Below are 21,575 nucleotides of genomic sequence, written 5' to 3' on the forward strand. Positions count from 1 at the left end.
ATTCTCAGAAAACGCAAAACACGAATTTAAAACAAATTCCTATTTTATCATTAACCGGTATCTACCTAAAACACAAAGTTTAAATTTCCATGCAACCTGGAAAGGTATACAACTTCATCTGTGATGTACGCCCTCACCATTCAGCAGACTTATAACCCCTATCATTTGAGCAACTTCTGACTTAATTTCATGCTGAATAATAGGCTTTGTTAAATGGATGCAGTGGCTCTGGAGGGATATGTAGCAGTACCCCTCCGATTAAATGTGCACATTCTCTGCCTGAGCAGTTCCATGCCTAGAAATTGTTTCTTGAGAAATACCGATACAAACACTCAAAAAATGTAAGTGTGGAAATGCTCACTGCCGCATCATTTGTTATATCAAATGTTGGCACCAATCCAAATGACCGTCCATAGGGCAATAGCTAAATAAATTATGGTACAAGCATAGAAGGGAGTATTATGGCAAAGTCTGAAAGTATTATTAAAAGGTATCATGAATATTGAGATGGATGGAAATTCAAGACACGCTGCAAAGTGAAAACAAAAGAAAATTAACAGGAGAATAGCATGATACCTTTTTGTTTCAATGTTTATTTCTACATGCATGTGTGTTCATGTGTGTGCGTTATTATGCATATGACCCCCTCATTAATAAGCTTTCTCTTCGGTGGAGAAAGAGAAACAATCTGCATTGCTCATCTTACAAAAAAATATAATACTCTTGTAAGAACTTTTAAATAAAAAATTTTTTTTAAAACTCTACATCTAAAAAGATGGATCTCTCCCTCCCCTTACCAAACGCTCCAACAAATCATGTCGGTAACAACATACCCGTCTCAGATGTTTTATACACAGAGATGCAAATGTACATTCACAGAGGTGTTCACATGAACCATGAACATTTAAAGGCCATCCATTTGTAATTTTAGAAAAAGAGTTTTATTAATTGCTATACTTTGCTCACCAATATGATTTCCAATGGAAAACAAAATGCCCCACCTAAGTTAAAACACTGACTCAAAATAAATAAGTAAATAAATAAATAAATAAATTTAAAAATTAGGACACTGACTCAAGGGATGGTGCCCTCTTATAGGATCATCAAACGGAGAGAATACCAGCAATAACGAGGCTTCCTGAGGAAAAACACCTGCCATAATAACCCCAAGTTTCTAAAGGAAAAAGAAATGGCAAGCTGCAGGCAGAAAGTCAGCAACCAAGCAGCTGCATGGTACCTGCCCTCTAAGAGACCTTGGACTTGCGCTGGGGCCGGGCGTCCTGAGCAGGAGGAAACTCTGGGCCTGGTGTCCAACAGGAAAAGCTGGGAGAGACTTCCAAGGTAAATGCTGTCCACGGTACACCTCCACACAGGTGCTGACCTCAGCTCTTTTTTTTATTTTAAAGAATTCCCTTTTTTAAATTTTTTATTGATTTCAGAGAGGAAGGGAGAGGGAAAGAGACAAAGAAACATCAATGATGAGAGAGAATCATTGACGGGCTGCCTCCAGCACATCCCCTATTGGGGATGGAGCCTGCAGCCCAGGCTTGTGCCCTTGACTGGAATCGAACCCGGGACCCTTCAGTCCACAGGCCAATGCTCTATCCACTGAGCCAAATCAGCCAGGGCACCTCAACTCTTTGCTTTGACTGTTCAGTACCCTGAGAAATATCATGTTCCATAATGTTTCTCAGTCATTCATTTAACACAGCGGTTCTCAACCTGTGGGTCGCGACCCCTTCAGCGGTCGAACGACCCTTTCACAGGGGTCGCCTAAGACCATCCTGCATATCAGATATTTACATTACGATTCATCACAGTAGCAAAATTACAGTTATGAAGTAGCAACGAAAATAATTTTATGATTGGGTCACAACATGAAGAACTGTATTTAAAGGGCCAGAAAGTTGAGAACCACTGATTTAACAGCTTTTTTCCCAGAGTGAATAAAGGCCCATGTGGAATGACATGTTTTTTATGTTACCTAACACAAATGACTTCAGTGTACTTTTAACAATGACACAGAACCAAACCCCTTCCCCCCGCAAAAGACAAAACAAAACAAAACACATTGTAACAGAGCAAACAAAATTTCTATGGCCAACAATTTAATTTGGAAGGCCAAATATGTACTCATGAAGGAAATGTAAATATCTGTAAACCAGATAAAGAATTAACTGACAGATTTCTTTGTCTTGGGGGGCGGGGGGTGGGGGGTGAGGATGGTATTCTTCTGTGGCTCCCAGCTAATGGCCACCTTACCTGTGCTGGGTAGGGCAGGACATGGGCAAAGAGAGAGCTAGCAAGTACCAAGTAGCCACAGACCAAAATGACACCCCAATCTACGTTTTGATTCTTTGACAATTGATGTGACGTGCAAGAAAGTGTTCAATAAATACATTTTAAGGAACATGATTAAACAAATAAAGCAACCGACCACTAACTGTTTTTGCTTTTCACATGCACTTGGGTAGACACGCGGACTCTGAAGGAAGACTTCCAGGGAGAGCCAGACTCCGCCATTAAAAATTCATCTCATCCCATGAAAGATTCAGTGCGTGCGGACCTGCAGATCTTCAAGATGCCACCATTTCCAAAACGTCCTTTCAAAGAGACGTTTATACGACGCAGCTCGCTCCTGCACAATGTGGCTTGGTTGCTAAGTCCTCGGCGACTTCCATAGTATGTGTGAGGGGACTGCGTCACTTCCCTCAAGTTGTACAGCTATCTTTTATCAGAGAGAAAAATTCCGACGCTTAAAAGCTCTCAAGGAAATGGACCAAAACATTCTGGAAAAGTCATTCCCTGCAGGGAAGATAAGATAACCAAGGCTATAACAGGGTGGGCGTAAGGAAATCCACAGGAAAGAAGAATAACAAAATGCAGGAGGGCCTCAGCCCTTTGGGAGAGAACTTAAACACACACACACAGGAGCAGGGCTGTCTCCTGGCTGCATACAGGAGCCCGACTGTAAGGCAGACTTTTATTTTGCGGGCTTTCACTCGGGTTGTGTATCAAGCATGCCTCCTCCTTCAGCACCACACTGTCAACACCTTCTACGGACTCCAGACTTCATTTTACAAAGATGCTCCACAGAAGTGATTTAGACTCACAGTCGCCCAAGATCAGTGCTTCCGGTGGCATCCCACCCCGCCCCCATCTTCTGGTAGAAGAAAACGAGGCTCACATTTCCCGACACCCATAAACCTGTCCGACTACAGAAAGGTCCAGACTTCGAATGCCTCTCCGGGCCAACGTTTATCACTCGATAACGGAATGACCCTGTTTCCCTGCGGAGAAACCCTCAGAGCACTCGCATTACTTTCCAAAGGGCTTTCCATTCCTGAGCTGTTCGTGTTTCCTGTCTTGGCGCACAGGAAGGGCCCCTTCCACAGGGCATACACGCCAAAGCCCCCGTGGATGCTACTGCGGTACCTTGTTTTTCCTATACATACATGTATACAGAGCTACCATAAAGTTCACCTTATAAATTAGGCACCGTGGCGGATTAACAACAGTAACTGATCAAACAGAACAATTTAACGATAGACGGAAATGAAATGTCTGTGACTGTGGCGCTGGTAAGTACACGGGGCGACCTGAACTCAAGCACTGCGGTATCAGCGGTGGGTCTGACCACCCAGACGGCTGCTGAGTGACTAACAGGTGGGGAGCGTCTACAGCGTGAGCACGCAGCACAAGCGGCAGACAAAGCAGGACGTCAGGAGGTGTCGCCACCTTCCTCAGAATGGTTTTGGTACAATAATAAAGGGTGAATATGGGTAGATGATGGATGGATGGATAGATAGATCGATCAATAGATAGGAAATGTTCGATAGATAGATAGATAGATAGATAGATAGATAGATAGATAGATAGAAAATGTTCAATAGATAGACAGACAGATAGATAAATTATAGACAGATAGGAAATGTTCTGTACCCTTCCCTCCACTGGACTTTGTCTCAAGATGCAAAATCTTTATAAACAGCAAATTCCAAGTCCCACAACTTGACTGTTTCAAGATGCTTTAGCACCAAAATAAACATGACCCCTCAGCATGCTGTATTTATGATCAGTTAATTCAAGAAGACTACGGAGTCTTATAGAGAAAACAGAATCCAAGGAATAGAGGACTTGTTTTCACTGAGCTGATCAATGAAAAAGGTGCTCCTGTTCATCACCCTGTTTTCTCTCCTGTCACCACAAGGGCTACCGATGTCACACGGCACTGGTACAGATCCTGCCACCAACAGCCTCGAAAAGAACAGGCGGGAGAATACAGCCGGCGGTGTGCTGGAGCCAGCTGTGAGCTTCGGGAACTGTGAACGCTGGCTGCCAGGCTGCCGGGAGCCTGCGATCGGCTATGGGGGAGTCTTTGTGCACGGAGATCTGTAACACTACAGAGCTGAGAGCGTTTTCAAAAGAGAGAGCCAGTTTCCCCACACACCACTGAAAGCAGTGCTTGGCCGCAGAGGTTCCTGGCACAACACACAATGCAAGGGTCGCAGGACAGAGACGAGGCCTGCTTCCAGCCCGGACCCCGACGTCGCACTCACTGACCATGGGAGATGGAGCGAGTCCAGGGACCTCGGCTTTGTGGACTAAAATGTAAGAGACATCACACACATCGCTTCCCGATCCTCTCTGACCTCCCCATCAGAACTGCACGGCTCTGGGTTTGGGTCATACCCACCCTGACACCTGCACCCTCTTACAGGAAGTGCCCAAGAAGCCAGCGCTGGGCAGCTCCGAGGCAGACCCATCCCCCTGCATTCATGAGAGCACTTCCGTCTCATGCCCTTGGCCAAGCAAGCGGCCCACACATGACCATGGTCCTAAAATTCCCAGGACCCCTTAACTCCTGAGTTACATTTTTCTTTTTCAAGTTCAGTTTGGCCTGGCCGACGTGGCTCAGTGGCTGAGCGTCGACCTATGAACCAGGAGGTCACAGTTCAATTCCCGGTCAGGGCACATGCCTGGGCTGTGGGCTCCATCCCCAGTGTGGGCACGCAGGGGGCAGCCAATCAGTGATTCTCTCTCATCATGGATGCTTCTATCTCTCTCTCCCTCTTTCTTCCTTTCTCTGAAACATTTTTTTAATTCCCAGGAAACCTCCAGCTGATCCAGGAGGGTCCTGTAGACTTAGGCTAAAGGGCCACAGGGCATCCCTGGCCACACCTGTCAAGCAGGTGCTACTTCTATACCTGGTTCAGCGTACGGCTCATCAGGAGTCCTGTGGGCACGGGCAGACGTGAGCAGCCCAGGCTGCGAATAAGATGTAGAAGAAGCGATGCACCAATACCGGGTTCCTGCCTTGAACCCAGGCCGGCATGCCGAGCCCATTGCACAGTGAGCCCCTTAATCGTAGAAACTGTATCACCCACAAAACCTGGCACAAGAAGCACAGAGGATCCGCTAAAGTAAATTCCCGGGTTTGGTAGAGTCAGGGGTTCATCAACCTGGGGCTGGCCTATGGGCAACCAATGACAGGTCAGTGTTTCTCCCCGAGAAGCAAAGGGCCCCTCTGAACGGCTCTGTGATGGGAGGCGGCAGTGTGGCGGGCACAGCCAGGTCATGAAACGATGCAGATGCCTCGCTGCTCTGCCGAGGGCTCTCGCTCCCGGAGGCGAGGCTCCGTAAGCGTCTCCCCATCCGCCCGTCCCGCTCTTCAAGATAAAGATGCATCGGGCCGAAACCGGTTTGGCTCAGTGGATAGAGCGTCGGCCTGCGGACTGAAAGGTCCCAGGTTCGATTCCGGTCAAGGGCATGTACCTGGGTTGCGGGCACATCCCCGGTGGGGGATGTGCAGGAGGCGGCTGGTCGATGTTTCTCTCTCATCGATGTTTCTGACTCTCTATCTCTCTCCCTTCCTCTCTGTAAAAAATCAATAAAATATATTTTAAAAAAAAAAAAAAGATGCATCGGACACGTTTAGAGGAAGTATTTAATTGGCAAATGGCAACCGTCCATTTGGACATAACCCGAACAGTGGTGAGGAGAACATCATCCAATTTGTCAGTGAGCTGACAGCCAGATTTTTAAAAATTCAGGCAGAGGGAGTAGAATTTAAAAATAGAGCTTAAACTTCAAATGGATTCTAGAAAATGATCGTGCATGTCCAATCGAACTCACCGAAACAGAGCTTTTACTGACCGTGGGGGAAGCGGAGGGGTTATCTGGATCCCTCTCCCCGTCAAACCAGAGGTGCCCAAACCCTGAAAACAACTCCTAAAGCTCCGAGGAATAGAGGACCCACAAAACCTCGGAACCCAGGCGAGGACTAAAGCCTTCTCCAAACCAGCAACACTCCGAGGCTAAAGACCAGAGGACGCTTCAGGTGCACCATGCCCCAGCATTCAACTGCATGTCCGATCCACGTGCACCGTTCAGGGCACGGAGTCCCCCTTTTCCTTTTAAATGCTCGCTGATCCAACAAACGTGCATTGCACTGGAATTGCGTACTAGGCACTGGGAACCCAAACACGGTTAAGACGTGGCCAGTCTGTAAACTTGCATGTACAGCGCAAGGAGAGAGTGTGCTGAGAGCTGTGACCACAGCAGCCCGTCCTAAACACGGACTCTGAGCCCCAAACGCCCATAATGCAACAGCTCAGCGGGAGGTAGCAGCATCTTTTATCTAAGGGCCAGGCTCTGTGGTCAATTCAACCCGCGTGCTTTTTTTCTCGTGGGTGCAACCACTTCTAAAGATAACAATGTGTTGTTTTGGTCAGAAGAAGTGAAGAAACCACAAAGCAAGAGGAGCTTAAGAAAGCAACCCAGGTCCCACTCGGAGGCCCTGTAGAAGCGCGGATAGCCCTGGACATGAGTCAGGGCGGCAAAGCCCAGACCTCAGGGCACTGTTCATAAAAGGAGACTCGCCAGAGGGTGCCCAGCTCAGAAGACGGGTGCTGGGGGGGCGGGGCGTTACTGAGGCAGGAGAGGGGGCAGCCTTGGAAGACCTTAAAGCTCCCGAGGAGGCGTTTTAAACTTGAAACGCTTTATAGATTTGATCAAATTACACTGAGAGACAATCATGTGACTCAGCTTAAGAATTCTTATTTAGCCAACGGGGGGATGGGAGCATGAGTTTGTGTGTGGGGGGGAGGTTGGGGGTTAAAGGGGGGGATGAGGACACATTTGTAATACCTTAACTAATAGTAAAAAAAAAAAAAAAGAATTCTTATTTAGCCCAGCCGGTGTGGCTCAGTGGTTGAGCTATGAACCAGGAGATCAGGGTTCGATTCCTGGTTCCCGGTCAGGGCACATGCCTGGGTTGTGGGCTCGACCCCCAGTGTGGGGTGTTCAGGAGGCAGCCAGTCAATGATTCTCTCTCATCATTGATGTTTCTATCTTTCTCTCCCTCTCCCTTCCCCTCTGAAATCATTAAAAATATATTTTTTTAAAAAAAGAATTGTTTAGTTACATTGCTAGTAAGGAAACGTCTGTTTTTTCATTTCCCAGGGCTGCTGGAACACAGCACACAGACTGGGGGGTTCCAGGGCAGACATGCACTGTCTCCCAGCTCCGGGGCCGGAAATGTGAAACCAGGCGCCCACAGACCCCTCCTCTGAGGACTGTGATGGGTGGGGTCGTCCGGCTACAGGTGGCTGCTTTCATGTTCGGATGGCGTCCTATCCGTATTTCACGTCTTCACCCCAATTCCCCCTTTTCATAAGAGTAACAGTCATATGGATTAAGGTGCCTCCCAATGACCTCGTTCTAACTTGATCACCTCTGCAAAGTGAGGTCACCTTGTGAAGTACTAGGGTTAGGACACCAACATATGAACTTGGCGGGGGAGACATGATTCAACACCACCAACAACAGCTCTATTATAGAGGACACAGTCCCAGTCCCCTAAGAATTGCTATTCTAATTGTGAGGTTGGGACCGAGCCACATGAGACCATTCAAGACTAACACCAGAGGGTGTCACGGATTAGAAGCTCCATGTTTTAGGGACAAGTCTTCAGTGGCTCCTGAACATCACAGGTGCACTGAGTTAGGAAATCCTAAGGCAACTCTGATCAAATGCTGTGACCGTCTGTCCATCTTGGGTTAAGTAACGTATGAACCTGTTTAGCTTCCTCATCCACGTTCCACCATCCGGGGAGGGGGCATGATGAGTCAGCTGCTGCAATCGGTGCTCTAAGCACTACACGGACTGTTCCTGGAAAACTCTCTAAATATGAACACACGATCATGAAAACGTGGGAGGGAAGTCCCCAATCGGAAAACCTCGCTCCTGCCTTCTCTCCCACTGTCGTTTGGAGCGCTCCTTGATTCTACAAGGTGCCCCGCAGCCACACACACCACCCGCTCCATCCCTCACCTCCCTTAGCCCGCTGGTTCCCGCTGGTCCCTACAGAAACCCGAGGCCTTTCTCAGGGACAGGTGGCCTCACTTCCGCCACCATGCACAGCACGCCTCCAGGGCCGAGGCGGGCCCGGCCTGCTGTTAGTTGTCCTTGGTGATGATCACTCCTCTGCAGTCTCCTCCGCACCCAGCGCAGCCACCAATGTTGCCCAAAAGCATGAGGACACGGCCTCCTGGCTCTCTCCTTGGCTGCTTTTGAGTGACATGTTTTGCTTTCCCACAAATAGCCCAGAGCCTGCTGCCACATACATATTCTTCACAAGCGGTTCTCTCCAGGGACTTGAACACAGCTGTCCGTCGGCTAGACGTAGAGGAAGACACCGAGAAAGGCAGCTTTCCCCGCCGTGGGTACCATTCTCCATCTGCTCTGCCCAGGCACAGGCAGTCACTCCCTCCTCTGCGTCGGAGATACAGCCCTGCCGGTCCCCCATCCCTGCAACACCTCCATCCGCAACTTGGAAAAGCAAGCCCAGCTAATCCCAACATGCCTTCTCCACTCCGAACTCCAAAGACAAGGGTTAGCCCCATGTTCTCCCATATGCATTTTATAATCGGGCGTTTAGTGAACTGTTCCACTGAGCAAGCGGCACTCACAGGGTACAACTGAAAGCAACATTATTCTTTTTTTAAATATATATTTATTGATTTCAGAGAGGAAGAGAGAGAGACAGAAACATCGACGTTGAGAGAGAACCACTGATGGGCTGACTCCTGCACACCCCCGCTGGGGATCGAGCCCACAACCGGGAATTGAACTGTGACCTCCTGGTTCCTAGGTGGACACTCAACCACAGAGCCATGCCGGCCAGGCAAAGCAAGGTTATTCTGTACCCGCTGCCTGCTCTCCTCTGCCGGGCAGGACCAGTTCTTCGCTCGGCACTGCGTAAAATGAGAGCAAGCGCCTAGGTTGTTCTGGTCACTCTGAGATGATGGAAAGTCCTCTGGTCACATCAAGTCACAAAAATGTTCGCTCCTGTGCAGAAACGGTGCAGCCCTGCGCCACGGTCCAGCTCCAAACGTCAGCTAAGAGGAACGCTCTGCCTTGGCTCAGGCTGCGTTCACCAGCTCCTTTCCCCACCGTTCGTGTTGGCGTCCTTTTTCCTTAACTCAACACATACTTTCTCTAAAAGCATGGGCTATCCTTGCCAGGGAAGCAGACAGAAATAGAAGAATGGGCTCTTTGCCTGCTAAAACATAACTTCCTCATCATCGTCATCGTCAACATCTCTTATACTTTGATCAGACAGTCCCGGGCCACGCACCTCATATGCAGCAGAGAGGCCCACAGACGGGCGCGCACTGGGAAGGGAACAAGGGAATGTGAGAAACAGCAGAACTGAGAGCATTTCTGTGTGTCTGGGAAGAGAAGTCCCTGAACAACAGCGACAGCTTTGCAATAAAAACATTGTGACGGCTTTGCAATAAAAAGCTTGCACTGAGGTACTGCCCGGGCAAAGGGACAGTGTGTACTGCAGGGTTGTTTTACGGTCGACAGTGCCGAAGACGATTGATACAATAAATCCCTATGAGCTTCCATTACAGGAACTGAGTCACCATCTACTAATCTTCGCCGACGAGATGATGCTCAGAGGGCGCAGCAGATGCCGGGGACCCGTCCTGGTGTACCCGCAGGAGCCCTCTCGGTCCGAGAGGAGAGACAGAAAGGGCGCCAGCGGAACAGCACGGGGACCGTTCAGACCCGGAGTGTCCGCCCCAGAGGGACCGTGAAACAGGCAGCCTCCAGGAATCCCCGGGGCCGAGCAGAGTTTCAGTTTTAAATGAGAGGGGACCTGTATAGAAGCAGCCCCTAAACCCGCCATCAGGCGAAGATGGGAGTCCGTTCCAACACTGAAGAAAATCCGACTCAGTGGGACTCAAGTCATATTCCGACAGGTTTTCAAAGGCAACCTGACACTCAGAATCCCGGCAGGAACTAACCCAGCACCGGACCCCGCTGCAGAGGAAAGTCCTATTAGACCAGTGATGGCGAACCTATGACACGCGTGTCAGAGGTGACACGCGAACTCATTTTTTTGGTTGATTTTTCTTTGTTAAATGGCATTTAAATATATAAAATAAATATCAAAAATGTAAGTCTTTGTTTTACTATGGTTGCAAAGATCAAAAAATTTCTATATGTGACACGGCACCAGAGTTAAGTTAGGGTTTTTCAAAATGCTGACACGCCAAGCTCAAAAGGTTCGCCATCACTGTATTAGATGCTTTGTTTTTTTCTGTCTATTTTACTGACAACCATGGGCATAATTCCTTAATCCACCTGCACCCTCGGTTTCTCATGTAGCACGAGGCCAGTGGGGTGAATGAGCAGTAATTTCCTTCCAAAACCTAAAACCTCTGTGACCTAAGGTTACAATAAATGTCAGCCGACGAATCATATATTTTAACTGGAGGCCCAGTGCATGGAATTCATGCACAGGTAGGGTCCCTAGGCCTGGCCGGCAATCAGGACCAATTCTGACCTTCCAGCTGCCAGCCGGGGCCTTCGTTCTGCACCAACCCTGGTGGTCAGTGCACGTCATAGTGAGCGATAGAACTCCCGGTCTTCCAGTTGAACTCTTGCAGGGACACTTTGCATATTAGCCTTTTATATATATAGATGATTCCAAATGATAAAAATACAGTACCTCCCTACCAACATTCACGCTCCTTCAATAAGTAATATAGTTTCCTCACCCTTGGGTGAGACTCATGAGCAATGAGGTCCCTCCCATGCACAGCGTCACACAATGCAGAGGTGATATTGTTGCTGCTTGTCTGAGCAGTACTGCTGTACTTAGAAAGACATCTTTAGAGGCAATAAGAACGATTGTTTAAAGGAAATTTCATTAGTTTCATGGCACTCTATTCAGGCAAATGAATCACATGATGGACCGGAAAACTGAAAGTCACATCACATGTGCTGACCTGCGAACTTGCTCAGGTCAGCAGCCCCCATGGGCCACGTGCAGGCACGGATCACCTTGTTTACCTCCTGGAAATGGCCCAGGAATGACAGGTTTGGGCAGTTATAGCAAACAGAAACAACGGCTGTCAAGTGGCCCAACACTAAAAATTTAACCTCTTCCAAATGTTCATTGAATTCTTAAGGCTTTTCTTTCAACATGGAATGTTCTAGCATATTAAAAACATGCCACAGACATACACTTAAAGAAAAAAATCTATTTGGATGCTGTAAGAAGATAGAGAATAAATACTTAGAATCCTGTTAGTTAACTTAATGTAAATTCTCACTTGGAATTTTCAAGGTTGTTTCTTTTAGGATAGTCTTTCAGTAACATGTTGGCTTCTAATTGTACGTAGCTTAGTGCTATAACTATAGTACCATCAAAAGTAGAACTTATTCCTTAGAGTAAAAGGTTAATTCCTTGACTCATCAATAATTTAATAACAGTTATATTATGAATATGTAAGAACATTTTTCAGAATTTCAAAAACACTGTGTATACTCTTCATGCTAAACTACATGCAACTTCCAGAAAAAAACATCTATGACAGCATGAGCAGCAGACACATGATTTTGGAAACGAAAGAACAGGAAAAGACACACACAAAAATGAGAGTATAAAATAGTCAGCATGCTAAATTCAGAAAATTAATTTACATCTATATGAAAATACAGCAATTTCCATACTGAAGATGGAAACCATGGGTAGGCAAACAGGAAGCAAATGGTCAACATATTGTATAATAATTTTGGGGGAAAATACCTAGAATGACAGCCCTTTAATTATAATCTTAAACACAGTTAAACATAGATAGTTCTTTAAAAATTATTTCAGAGAGATTAACTGGGGAATTTATATGCATAACTTGATAGAAAATAAAAATCATCTCAATATTTGGACAGAAGAATGCCTAATTCAAATATTACTTGCCACCAGTATGTTAGGAAATAATATATACTAAAGTTTCTTTGGATACACTGAGCTATACAATTTTTTTTTTTAGCATTAACTGTCCAGGAAAGTCTTCCATAACTATTTTGAACACATGGACTTCTGTGTGAATGAAATTTCCAATGTGTGTACTAAAAGACAGGTCTGCCATGGTCTGTGGCTCCAATGCAATGCCGCGAATTCCAGCTCTACTCACTGCTGCTGTGAGTCCACAATGTCAGACACTGTCCGTGGTCCTACCTGGGCGTGGCCGCTCGTTCAATCTCCTGATCGCCTTGCAAAGTGTATCCCAAAGTATGACACCGCCTAACCCCAGCATGTATTCCTTTTTTATCTTTATTGTTGAAAGTATTACATAGATCCTCCTTTTCCCCCCATTAACCTCTTCCAGCCTGCTTCTGTCCCCCACCCCAGGCCCTCATCACCCCATTGTCTGTTCCCATGGATTATGCATATATGCATACAAGTTCATTGGTTGATCTCTTCCCACCCCATCCTCCTCCTTACCTCTGAGGTTCCACAGTCTGCTCATGCTTCCATATCTCTTGCAGTGACCATGCAAGGATGCCTTAGGCTTTAGAACAGACCAGTGGAGCAGTCACATTGCTAGCAAGACGTCACAGACCTCTACTATGGCAGAGACACTGACTGCTCGCTCAATGGCTAAGAGCGTCTCCCGTTTCCCAGGCCCCTGGCAGTTGGGCAGATCCTGAAGCTCATGCCGAACGACGGCCCTGAGCAGGAGTGAAAATGTCACCGCGAGGCCATAGCATTGGGGAGCTGGTGTAAGAGTCCCCAGCGCTCTCTCCCCTTGACACCTGCCTCAGGAGGTTTTGTGTTCCAGACGGTGTAATGACAAGCTGGCCGAGCCTCCCATCACCCAATTTGGCAAAAATCAAGAGGGTGGTGGCCCTGCATCACTACATGACAGGACAAAGCAAGACCCTGCCGACCCATGCTGGCCACCAGCATCAGCAATGAATCATCTTTTGTTCCCTAAGCCACTGAGGCTTCGGGATTAGCTCATTTCTACAGCACAGGCCGACCTATTCTGACTAATACCGGGTTGGGCAAACATTCTAGTGGGTTTACATTGTGAGTATGGGAAACAGTTTCATCTTGCATTATCACTTATTATTGTATGACTTTCCGTAAGAACAACTGTAAACCTACTTTTGCCCCACCCTGTATAACTAGGTAACAGAAAGTACTTCGGAGTGAGGTTGTGCCAAAACCATTCCATGCGCAAAGCTCTTCTTTTCTAAAAATATTCTTAAACAGCAAAGGCGTGACCCAAAGCAACTTTTCCTTGGCAGTAATCGTGTAAAATGCCTCATGAGCTCCAGAACGGACACACTCTTCGCTGCTTTTGACAGCTATTCTGAAAACCACATGCCCAGCACATGAATTCTTTGTTCCCTTTGATTGACTTTCGGATGAAACTACAGTTTTCCCATTACCTTGAAAATCCTGTTGGTTTAGAACCTACAGAACACTCAAGTTTACGCACTGCATTGTTGAGCATTCATCCTTTAAGAGTTATGTGATTCCGCGTGCTTTGTGTCATAGGAATGGATTTTGCTTTCTGTTACCAGAAGGGGACACCTTAATGTGGAAGTCTCTTCTTGTGTTTCATTCTGTGGGTGAGCTTATACTTCAGCTTAAGACTCCCAGGAAATGACTTTATGATTGTTACTAATGGCCAAAATAATGACGAGAGTTTCCAATCAGCAGTACCTGACCCTGAGCCCCACAGCTTTAGCACATTATCTTACTTAATTCTCATGATACTGGTACTTTTTTAAATAATATATTTTTAAAATATATTTTATTGATTTTTTACAGAGAGGAAGGAAGAGGGATAGAGAGTTAGAAACATCGATGAGAGAGACACATCCATCAGCTGCCTCCTGCACACCCCCTACTGGGAATGTACCTGCAACCAAGGTACATGCCCTTGACCAGAATCGAACCTGGGACCCTTCAGTCCGCAGGCTGACGCTCTACCACTGAGCCAAACTGGTTAGGGCTAAAAAATATATTTTTATTGATTTTTTTTTTTTAGAGAGAGAGAGGAAGGGAGAGGGAGAGAAACATTGATGTGAGAGTGAAACATCAATCAGCTGCCTTCTGCACACCCCCTCCTGGGGACTGAACCTGCCACCCTGGCATGTGCACAACATTTTGGTGCATGGGACGATGCCCAACCGACTGAGCCACACCAGCCAGGGCCTATTGGTACTTATCTTAGTTTTTTTTTCTTATAGGTTAAGACACTGGGTTTTAAAGATTACATAATTCACTCAGCTAGTAAGCAGTTTGGATTTACTAGTCTGTCTGGCTATAGAGCCTGCGCTCTTAACAGCTGGTAACAGAATTTCTCCAAGTGTGCTGCATGCAAGAGAGGACTGTCCCTCACACAGACGACTTTTCCTGAGCCTTACTGCTCAGGACAACATCAGGGCAGATAATCACTCGTTTTGTTTTCATCAGGTGGTTTAAAAAAACAGTAACAGTCCTGGTGATAATCCAGTATTGCAACAATCATGAAGGTGTTGAGCAGATAACTACAGGATAGAAAACAATGGACTACGTGTTTCACCACAGAGAGGAAGCAGTGAAGACTGGGACACCAAATACAAGTCCCAGCCTCGAATGCCTCCAACTAGCTGTATGGCATCACCCTTCCGGATCTTAGCTTTTTAAGGTTTTTGTTGTTGTTGTTGTTAATCTTACCAGAGGATATTTTTCCATTGATTTTTTTTTTTTAAGAGAGAGTGGGAGAGGGGGAGAGGGAGGGAGAGGGGGAGGATGAGGGAGAGGGGGAGGGGGAGGGAGGGGGAAGGGGGAGGGAGGGGGAAGGGGGAGGAAGAGGGGGGAGGGGGAGGGGGAGGGGAGAGGGAGAGAGAAACATTGATATGAGAGAGAACAGGGCCAGGGATTGAGCCTACAATGAGGTACATGCCCTTGACTGGAATCAAACCTGGACCCTCCAGTCCACAGGCTAACACTCTATACACTAAGCCAGGGGTAGGCAAACTTTTTGACTCGAGGGCCACAATGGGTTCTTAAACTGGACCAGAGGGCCGGAACAAAAGCATGGATGGAGTGTTTGTGTGAACTAATATAAATTCAAAGTAAACATCATTACATAAAAGGGCACGGTCTTTTTTTTTTTTTTTTTTAGTTTTATTCATTTCAAACGGGCTGGATCCGGCCCGCGGGCCGTAGTTTGCCCACGGCTGCACTAAGCCAACCCGGCTGAGGCCTGGATCTTAGTGTTTATCCATAAAATATCAGCTAACACGCTGGAATTTTAGATCTATAAAATATATGATCTTAGAATATGCCTTTGAAATAAGAGGCACCTCTATTTTTTTATATCCTTTATGTACTCATGCTCACCTCCACTTATCTATTAAACTTGTACCTGTGCGCAATAGAAATAAAAAAGTAAATAAATGAAATATAGGATCTTAATGCCTTAGCTAACGATTGTGACCTTACCTTATTTTACTAACCAAATGCAAAGATATATGAAAGATGTCATAGGCTATTACCAGCCATGCTATTTTTTTAAGGCAGAGTCAAAATACAATTGTTTTGCCACTCATCTTTGAAGATACCATGGACACGTGGGCACTGAGATGTGCACTCCAAGTGTGGTCCAGGCAAATGCTGGTCAACTGCACGTGACGGGGCCCCTGACAAGATAAGAAGCTGCGCCAGAATATCAAATACCCACATCAAGCCCATTATTTAGTGTAGACCATTTTTAATGGCAAGGTTTTCTAACGAAGTGAAGCAGTTACACCGACCCACATTCTGGAGAAAGCTTCTTATCTAGTGACAAACTGATGGTAGACCAGCACTCTGAGCCGCGCAGGTGCACAGCTATACTTCTCATTGTCACAGTGTGCGTCCTCCTCGCGCTGTTCACGTGCCCGAAGTCGCCTGCAGATGAGAAATGGCAACTGAAGCCTTTAGAAGTGTCTTCCTTCTGAGTGGTCAGAAAACCAGCCCACGACCCAGCATTCGGAGGGATCAGGGTGCGAGCCCCAATCGCTGTCATATGCTCCGCCTCCTGCTTGAAGGGTGTCTGTCTGACTTTCAGGGAAAGCGACTGAGCTGGGCACCTTAGCCAACGGTTTGGCTCTTGTTACTTAGCGAGCTGAGGAGGCGGCGATGAGTGGCACTGTCAAATGCGAGGGGGCAAGTCTCATGTGCAAGACCAACGATAAACCATAACGCTGGTGATTTCCAACAACCACACCCGGGGCACGAACTGCTGCAGTGTGGAGCTCCAGGGCTATCATATGGCTACACTGCAAGTCTCGGGGTCTCTGTGAGAAACGGTAATGAGCATTCGCTTCCAGAGCCATGTTTACACCCAAAGTTTCCCCAGATGGTGTCTTGATACTTTCAACTGCTTTTCTTTGTATTCCCAGCAGGACCTATGTGCTGCCTGAAACGGCTAGAGGAAGATGGATGTGTCTGATCCAGGAGGATCTATTTTTCCCTCCAGATTCGTAGTGCTGAAAGTCAGCTGGAGTGAGTTATATAGTGTAGACTATAACAATTCGCCAAACAAAACTCAGAGGGAGGAGGGTGGGGGACATCTGTAATAGCATCAACAATAAAAAATAAATAAAAAAACTCAGACTGTAGAGGCAGAAACACTAAGCCAAGAGAAACACAATCAAAATGCAGAGCGTGCCAATAAGAGACACCTCGCCAGCGCGATGCTCGACCCAGCCCTTCCCCTTGGGAACTGCTTTCTATAGAGACCACTCTCTGTTCCACAAATAAAGCTAAGCGTTGCTAGGAGACAGCCCAGATTCTCAGGACACAACCTAAGGGGAGCGGCTGCTTCCCACCACGAGGTATAGAAATCTGAAGCTATTCCTGACGTCCGTGCTGCTGTTATGAAACCCGCACTCAGCACATCTATTTCACGGAGCGCTCAAGAGCTGTTCTGCCCTGACACCCTTAAATCTGACATAACCGGGACCCCAAAACTCTTTTCCGCCTCCCGGCCTTGCGTTTTTCCCTTTTCTTTCAGGTCTTCTCCAAATGTAGCAGCACCTCACCTGTCTTCATTTCATAACGCCCAAGAAAACGTGCATGTTTTTATGACTCCTTTGAAAGATCCTTCCGATTACTAGTAGTCCTGTTCAGTTTTTCAAAGTTTCCCCACGACTTGGAGTTACCGTTTGCAAAGCAGTTTTTGCTTTGCCTTTTTCAAAACATCTGAGCGGTTTTCACCTCTATCCAAGCTTCCCCACGCGCTCTCCCTGAAGCAGTAACTACCACGGTAGCCCGCTCACCCCTCGCCCTGCCTTTAAAGCAACTGGCACATCTCCTTTGCCTTTCTCGTCTTTCTGTACAGCCACCGCAGCAGCTCAGGTAGGAATAACTGCTGGGATGAGAGAGCCTCATGAATTAGCACTTAAACAAAGAGGGGAAGCCTTTCTCGCATATAGCAAGAACTTTGGAGCACCAGCCCAAGCTCTTTCTAATGTTCTGTTATGCATCCTTAGCTTGTATGCCTCTTGATTGATGCCTTATGGTTGCCACATGGATACAACTTAAGATATTACATCCTGCCCCAGCTGGCGTAGCTCAGTTTGTTGGGCATCGTCCTGTGCACCAAAAGGTTGCTGGTTTGATTCCCGGTCAGGACACATGCCTGGGTTTCGGGCTCGATCCCCAATTGGGGGCATGCAGGAGGCAGCAGATAGATGATTCTCTCTCATCAATGTTTCTATCTCTCTGTCCCTCTCCCTTCCTCTCTCTCTAAAATCAATAAAAGCATATTTTTTTAAAAAAAAGGGATTTCTGTCCCAATTCTACTTTCTGAGCTCAATCCTTAGATTAATTCCAGATTTAAAACTCTGACTCTATTTCTGCCTCCAGAAAACTATACATAAGAACACAAATACTTTGTGGCTTTGGTCACCCAGAGATAAAATGAATTCTTTATTTCCTTCTGGAATTAGTGTAGATAGAGAAATATAACAAGTGGAGTGGGGAAACAAAAAGGAAGGCAGGGCAGAAAGTCTGGAGTAACAGGAGTCAATGTCTTAAGTGATTCTAGCATCTCACAGATTAAATCATTCACACCCACGAAAAATCATATAAAGAAATAAAACTGATTATGTCCCAAAGAAATCTATAATAATAAAAGCGTAATATGCAAATCAACTGAACAGCAGAACGACCATCTGGATCACCTTTCAGAAGACCACGCTATGACACCCGCTGGCACCAGGCCAGCCAAGGCGGGTGCAATGCGATTGGTTGGGGGCCCAACCATTGCCCCATGATTGCCCTGCAGAGGGAGGCCCAAGCCTCCAACCAGTGAGGTGCGGTGGGTGGGCAGGGCCTCCCTCTGCAGGGGCAATCCATCGTGGGGCTCCCAGACTGTGAGAGGGCATAGGCTGGGCTGAGGGAACTCCCCATCCCAATGCATGAATTTCATGCACCAGGCCTCTAGTATCACATAAAAAAGCATTTAAGAAAACACAGTATGCTATTTGTAGTCTCATACTAAGCATTGCGAAATCTAAAATAAGAGGGAAGGAAAAAGCATTATGAGAAAAGTAAAAAAAAAAAAAGTTTATAAAATCCAAAAGGGTGGAATTACATAAAAACCAAAAGAGTTACTGCCAAAAAAGTAAAATATTTTGTGAACCTAACAGGTACCATCAATGAAAATATCATGTTTACGTCATGGACCTGCCTCTCACTTTGAAAGTGTATTTAAACGCACTTGGGGGAAATGCTGATCGCTGAAGACTTTCCCCCTGTTGTCATGAGAGAGAGAAAAAAAAGAAAAAGTCATTGATGTTTTTTGTTGTCTTAGATTTCCTGCTATCCAGCATGATTATACATTTAGAGATACAACAGTAAATACAAACTAATTAATTTAAAACTCCTGGTCCCAGAGAAAGACAAAGCGAGTGGGTTTAACATGAATATGATTTCAACAAGGATGTCTGTCACTTTGCCTCAAACGGGGTTTCCCAACAGTGGCACTGGGGACAGTTGGGGGCAGGTAAGCCTTGGTTGTGAGGGGCTGTCCTCCGCGCCTCAGTAGATTTAGCAGCATCCCTGGTCTCCCATTTCCCCCGCCAGCTGTACCAACCAGAAACGTATCCAGACATCGCCAAATGTCCTCTGGGAGCAGAATCGCCCCTGGTTGAGAAGCACTGCCATAAACCAATCTTTTCCCCCTAATTTATTTATTACAAAAGCCCCCAAAAATGCTGTTTATAATCTACATGGAAAGCAATGAAGTCTTTCTAATAAAATAACGAATGTTAATTTTTTTTAATTCCCTTCATTCAGTGAACAAGTCCTCCAATGCTGGGGAATGTTAGATTTCACTGTCAATTTGATTTAGCTTTCCTACTGGCTGGTGAGAAAGTTTTGACCTTTGCTTTCCAATAAGCAGACTTCATACTTTCTCGGACACATTATTCATCACTCACCTACCTATGAATACAAATTACCTGAAGAGAGCTGGGACTCGTTTATAAAAACACAGAGCAACCTATTTCTAACTCATATGTTAGAAGAATATGACACTTTCTTCACCTAATGGACCGGGGACACATGAAAGAATTCTGAACTCATACTTTAGACTGCACGTTGTTCTTAACGAAATTCAACCTCAGAAAACACAGAGCAGTTTCTCAGATCAGTTACCTAACTCTAGATTGTCTTTTCCATCCATTTAAAAATACCCATAAATGCCAACGGCCCCCTCTTTCCAAAATGGAACTATTCCTCAAGGGTAATAGGAAGTTTAAAAAAAGAAAAAAAACTGTAAAACCTGCAGATTTGGGAATTTAATTAGGAGAGAGAGGTGACCACAGACTTCCTATCAGCAAAGGTACCTACACTGTTGTCTCTCCTCCTCCGGCCAGGAAGAAAGGACTCCCGGCCCCGCTGCCTTCATTGACCCGTGTGAGCGTGTCTACAGGAGAAAACACAGAAAAGCACAATGTCGCAGAGACACGCGAGGCCCGGGCGCAGCCGGCCCGCTGAGTGACTCACCAATGTGATACAGTCCGATCCAGTCGCTGGGGTCCACCTCCTCCTTGATGTCCCAGAAGATGATGAGGTTCTGGGCGCGGCCCAGCGTGTACTCGTACATGCTGGCCGTCAGGCTGGAGCGGCTCTCGGAGGTCACCAGGTCCGTGTCGCTGTTGGCCCGCTGCAGGGCCATGTTCTCGGGCCGGGAGCCCTGGGCGAGGCTCTGCAGGTTCTCGGGGCTCAGCGTGTAGCGCATCTGGGGGTTCCGCCGCCGCACGAAGAGCAGGTGCTCCCGGGCCGAGCCGGCCATCCCGGCCGCCTCTCCGAGGGTGGCTTCCTACACAGCTGGGGACAGGCAAGCACAGCGTTAGGACCGCAGCACAGGACTTAGGGCTAAGCTCCCCGACACAAAGCCTTGGGTGAGCGCCGGGCTCGACTCCACCGTCAGCTGATGGCGTCAGAGGCCGCTGAGGTCAGAGGATGGCAAGGCCCTCGACCTCCCTCCACCCAGCTCCTCCCAGCCAGTCAGGAAGCAGGGGTTTCTCCACCATCCCTGTAGGTGTGTCCTCTCTCCTGCAGAACGGCATCCTCTCCACCACCACCCACCCCGCCACACCCCCCATCACATAAGTATTTGCTGCTGCTATTACATTTCAAAATAGCAGGACACAAAAACCTGGCACATGCAAACAGCTGAAATAGGCCACTGAGGACAAGTTCATTTGCTCGGTTTCCTTCGCATGGGAACGTAACTCACTCACGTCTCTTTCAGGAGCCCCTCCCGTAACCACAGAGGCCGTCATAGTTAAAACTACAGCACCCGGCACACACGGCACTTACTCTTTCTAAGACATTCACAAATATATACAAGTTATTTATTTCTTTATTTAATTTATCTTTACAGCTGAACGTTTTACAGATATTCCCCTTTTTCCCCACAAAGACCCCCACCACCCCATACCCGCCATTCCCCCTCCCCAGGCCTTCACTGCACTATTGCCCGTGTCCAGGGTTATGCATAGATGCATATAAGTTCTTTGGTTAATGTCTTCCCACCCATCCCTGCCCCCCTTCCCTCTGAGATTCGTCAGTCTGTTCCAGGCTTCCATGTCTCTGGATCTATTTAATCTCACTTATATGTGGAACCTAATGAACAAAATAAACCGACGAATGAAATAGATACCTACACAAGTTATTTGCAAGTCTTTTTTAAAAATATATTGCTTTATTGATTTCAGAG

General features: G+C 46.8%; 1 protein-coding gene across 1 annotated transcript in view; it reads right to left on the minus strand.

The window, feature by feature from the left end:
* The window catches only part of HECW2 (HECT, C2 and WW domain containing E3 ubiquitin protein ligase 2), a gene marked incomplete at its 5' end in the record, with an annotated part of 171,337 nt that extends 150,692 nt beyond the window's left edge, over positions 1 to 20,645 (minus strand). The window contains one exon of the mRNA XM_081095984.1: positions 20,357 to 20,645. Within this exon, the coding sequence (XP_080952110.1) occupies positions 20,357 to 20,645 (289 nt within the window). The remainder of the gene's footprint in view (positions 1 to 20,356) is intronic.
* Positions 20,646 to 21,575: the final 930 nt, after the last annotated feature.

The sequence above is a fragment of the Myotis nattereri genome (genome assembly GCF_964212035.1).
Source record: "Myotis nattereri genome assembly, chromosome: 7".
Lineage (NCBI taxonomy): Eukaryota > Metazoa > Chordata > Mammalia > Chiroptera > Vespertilionidae > Myotis > Myotis nattereri.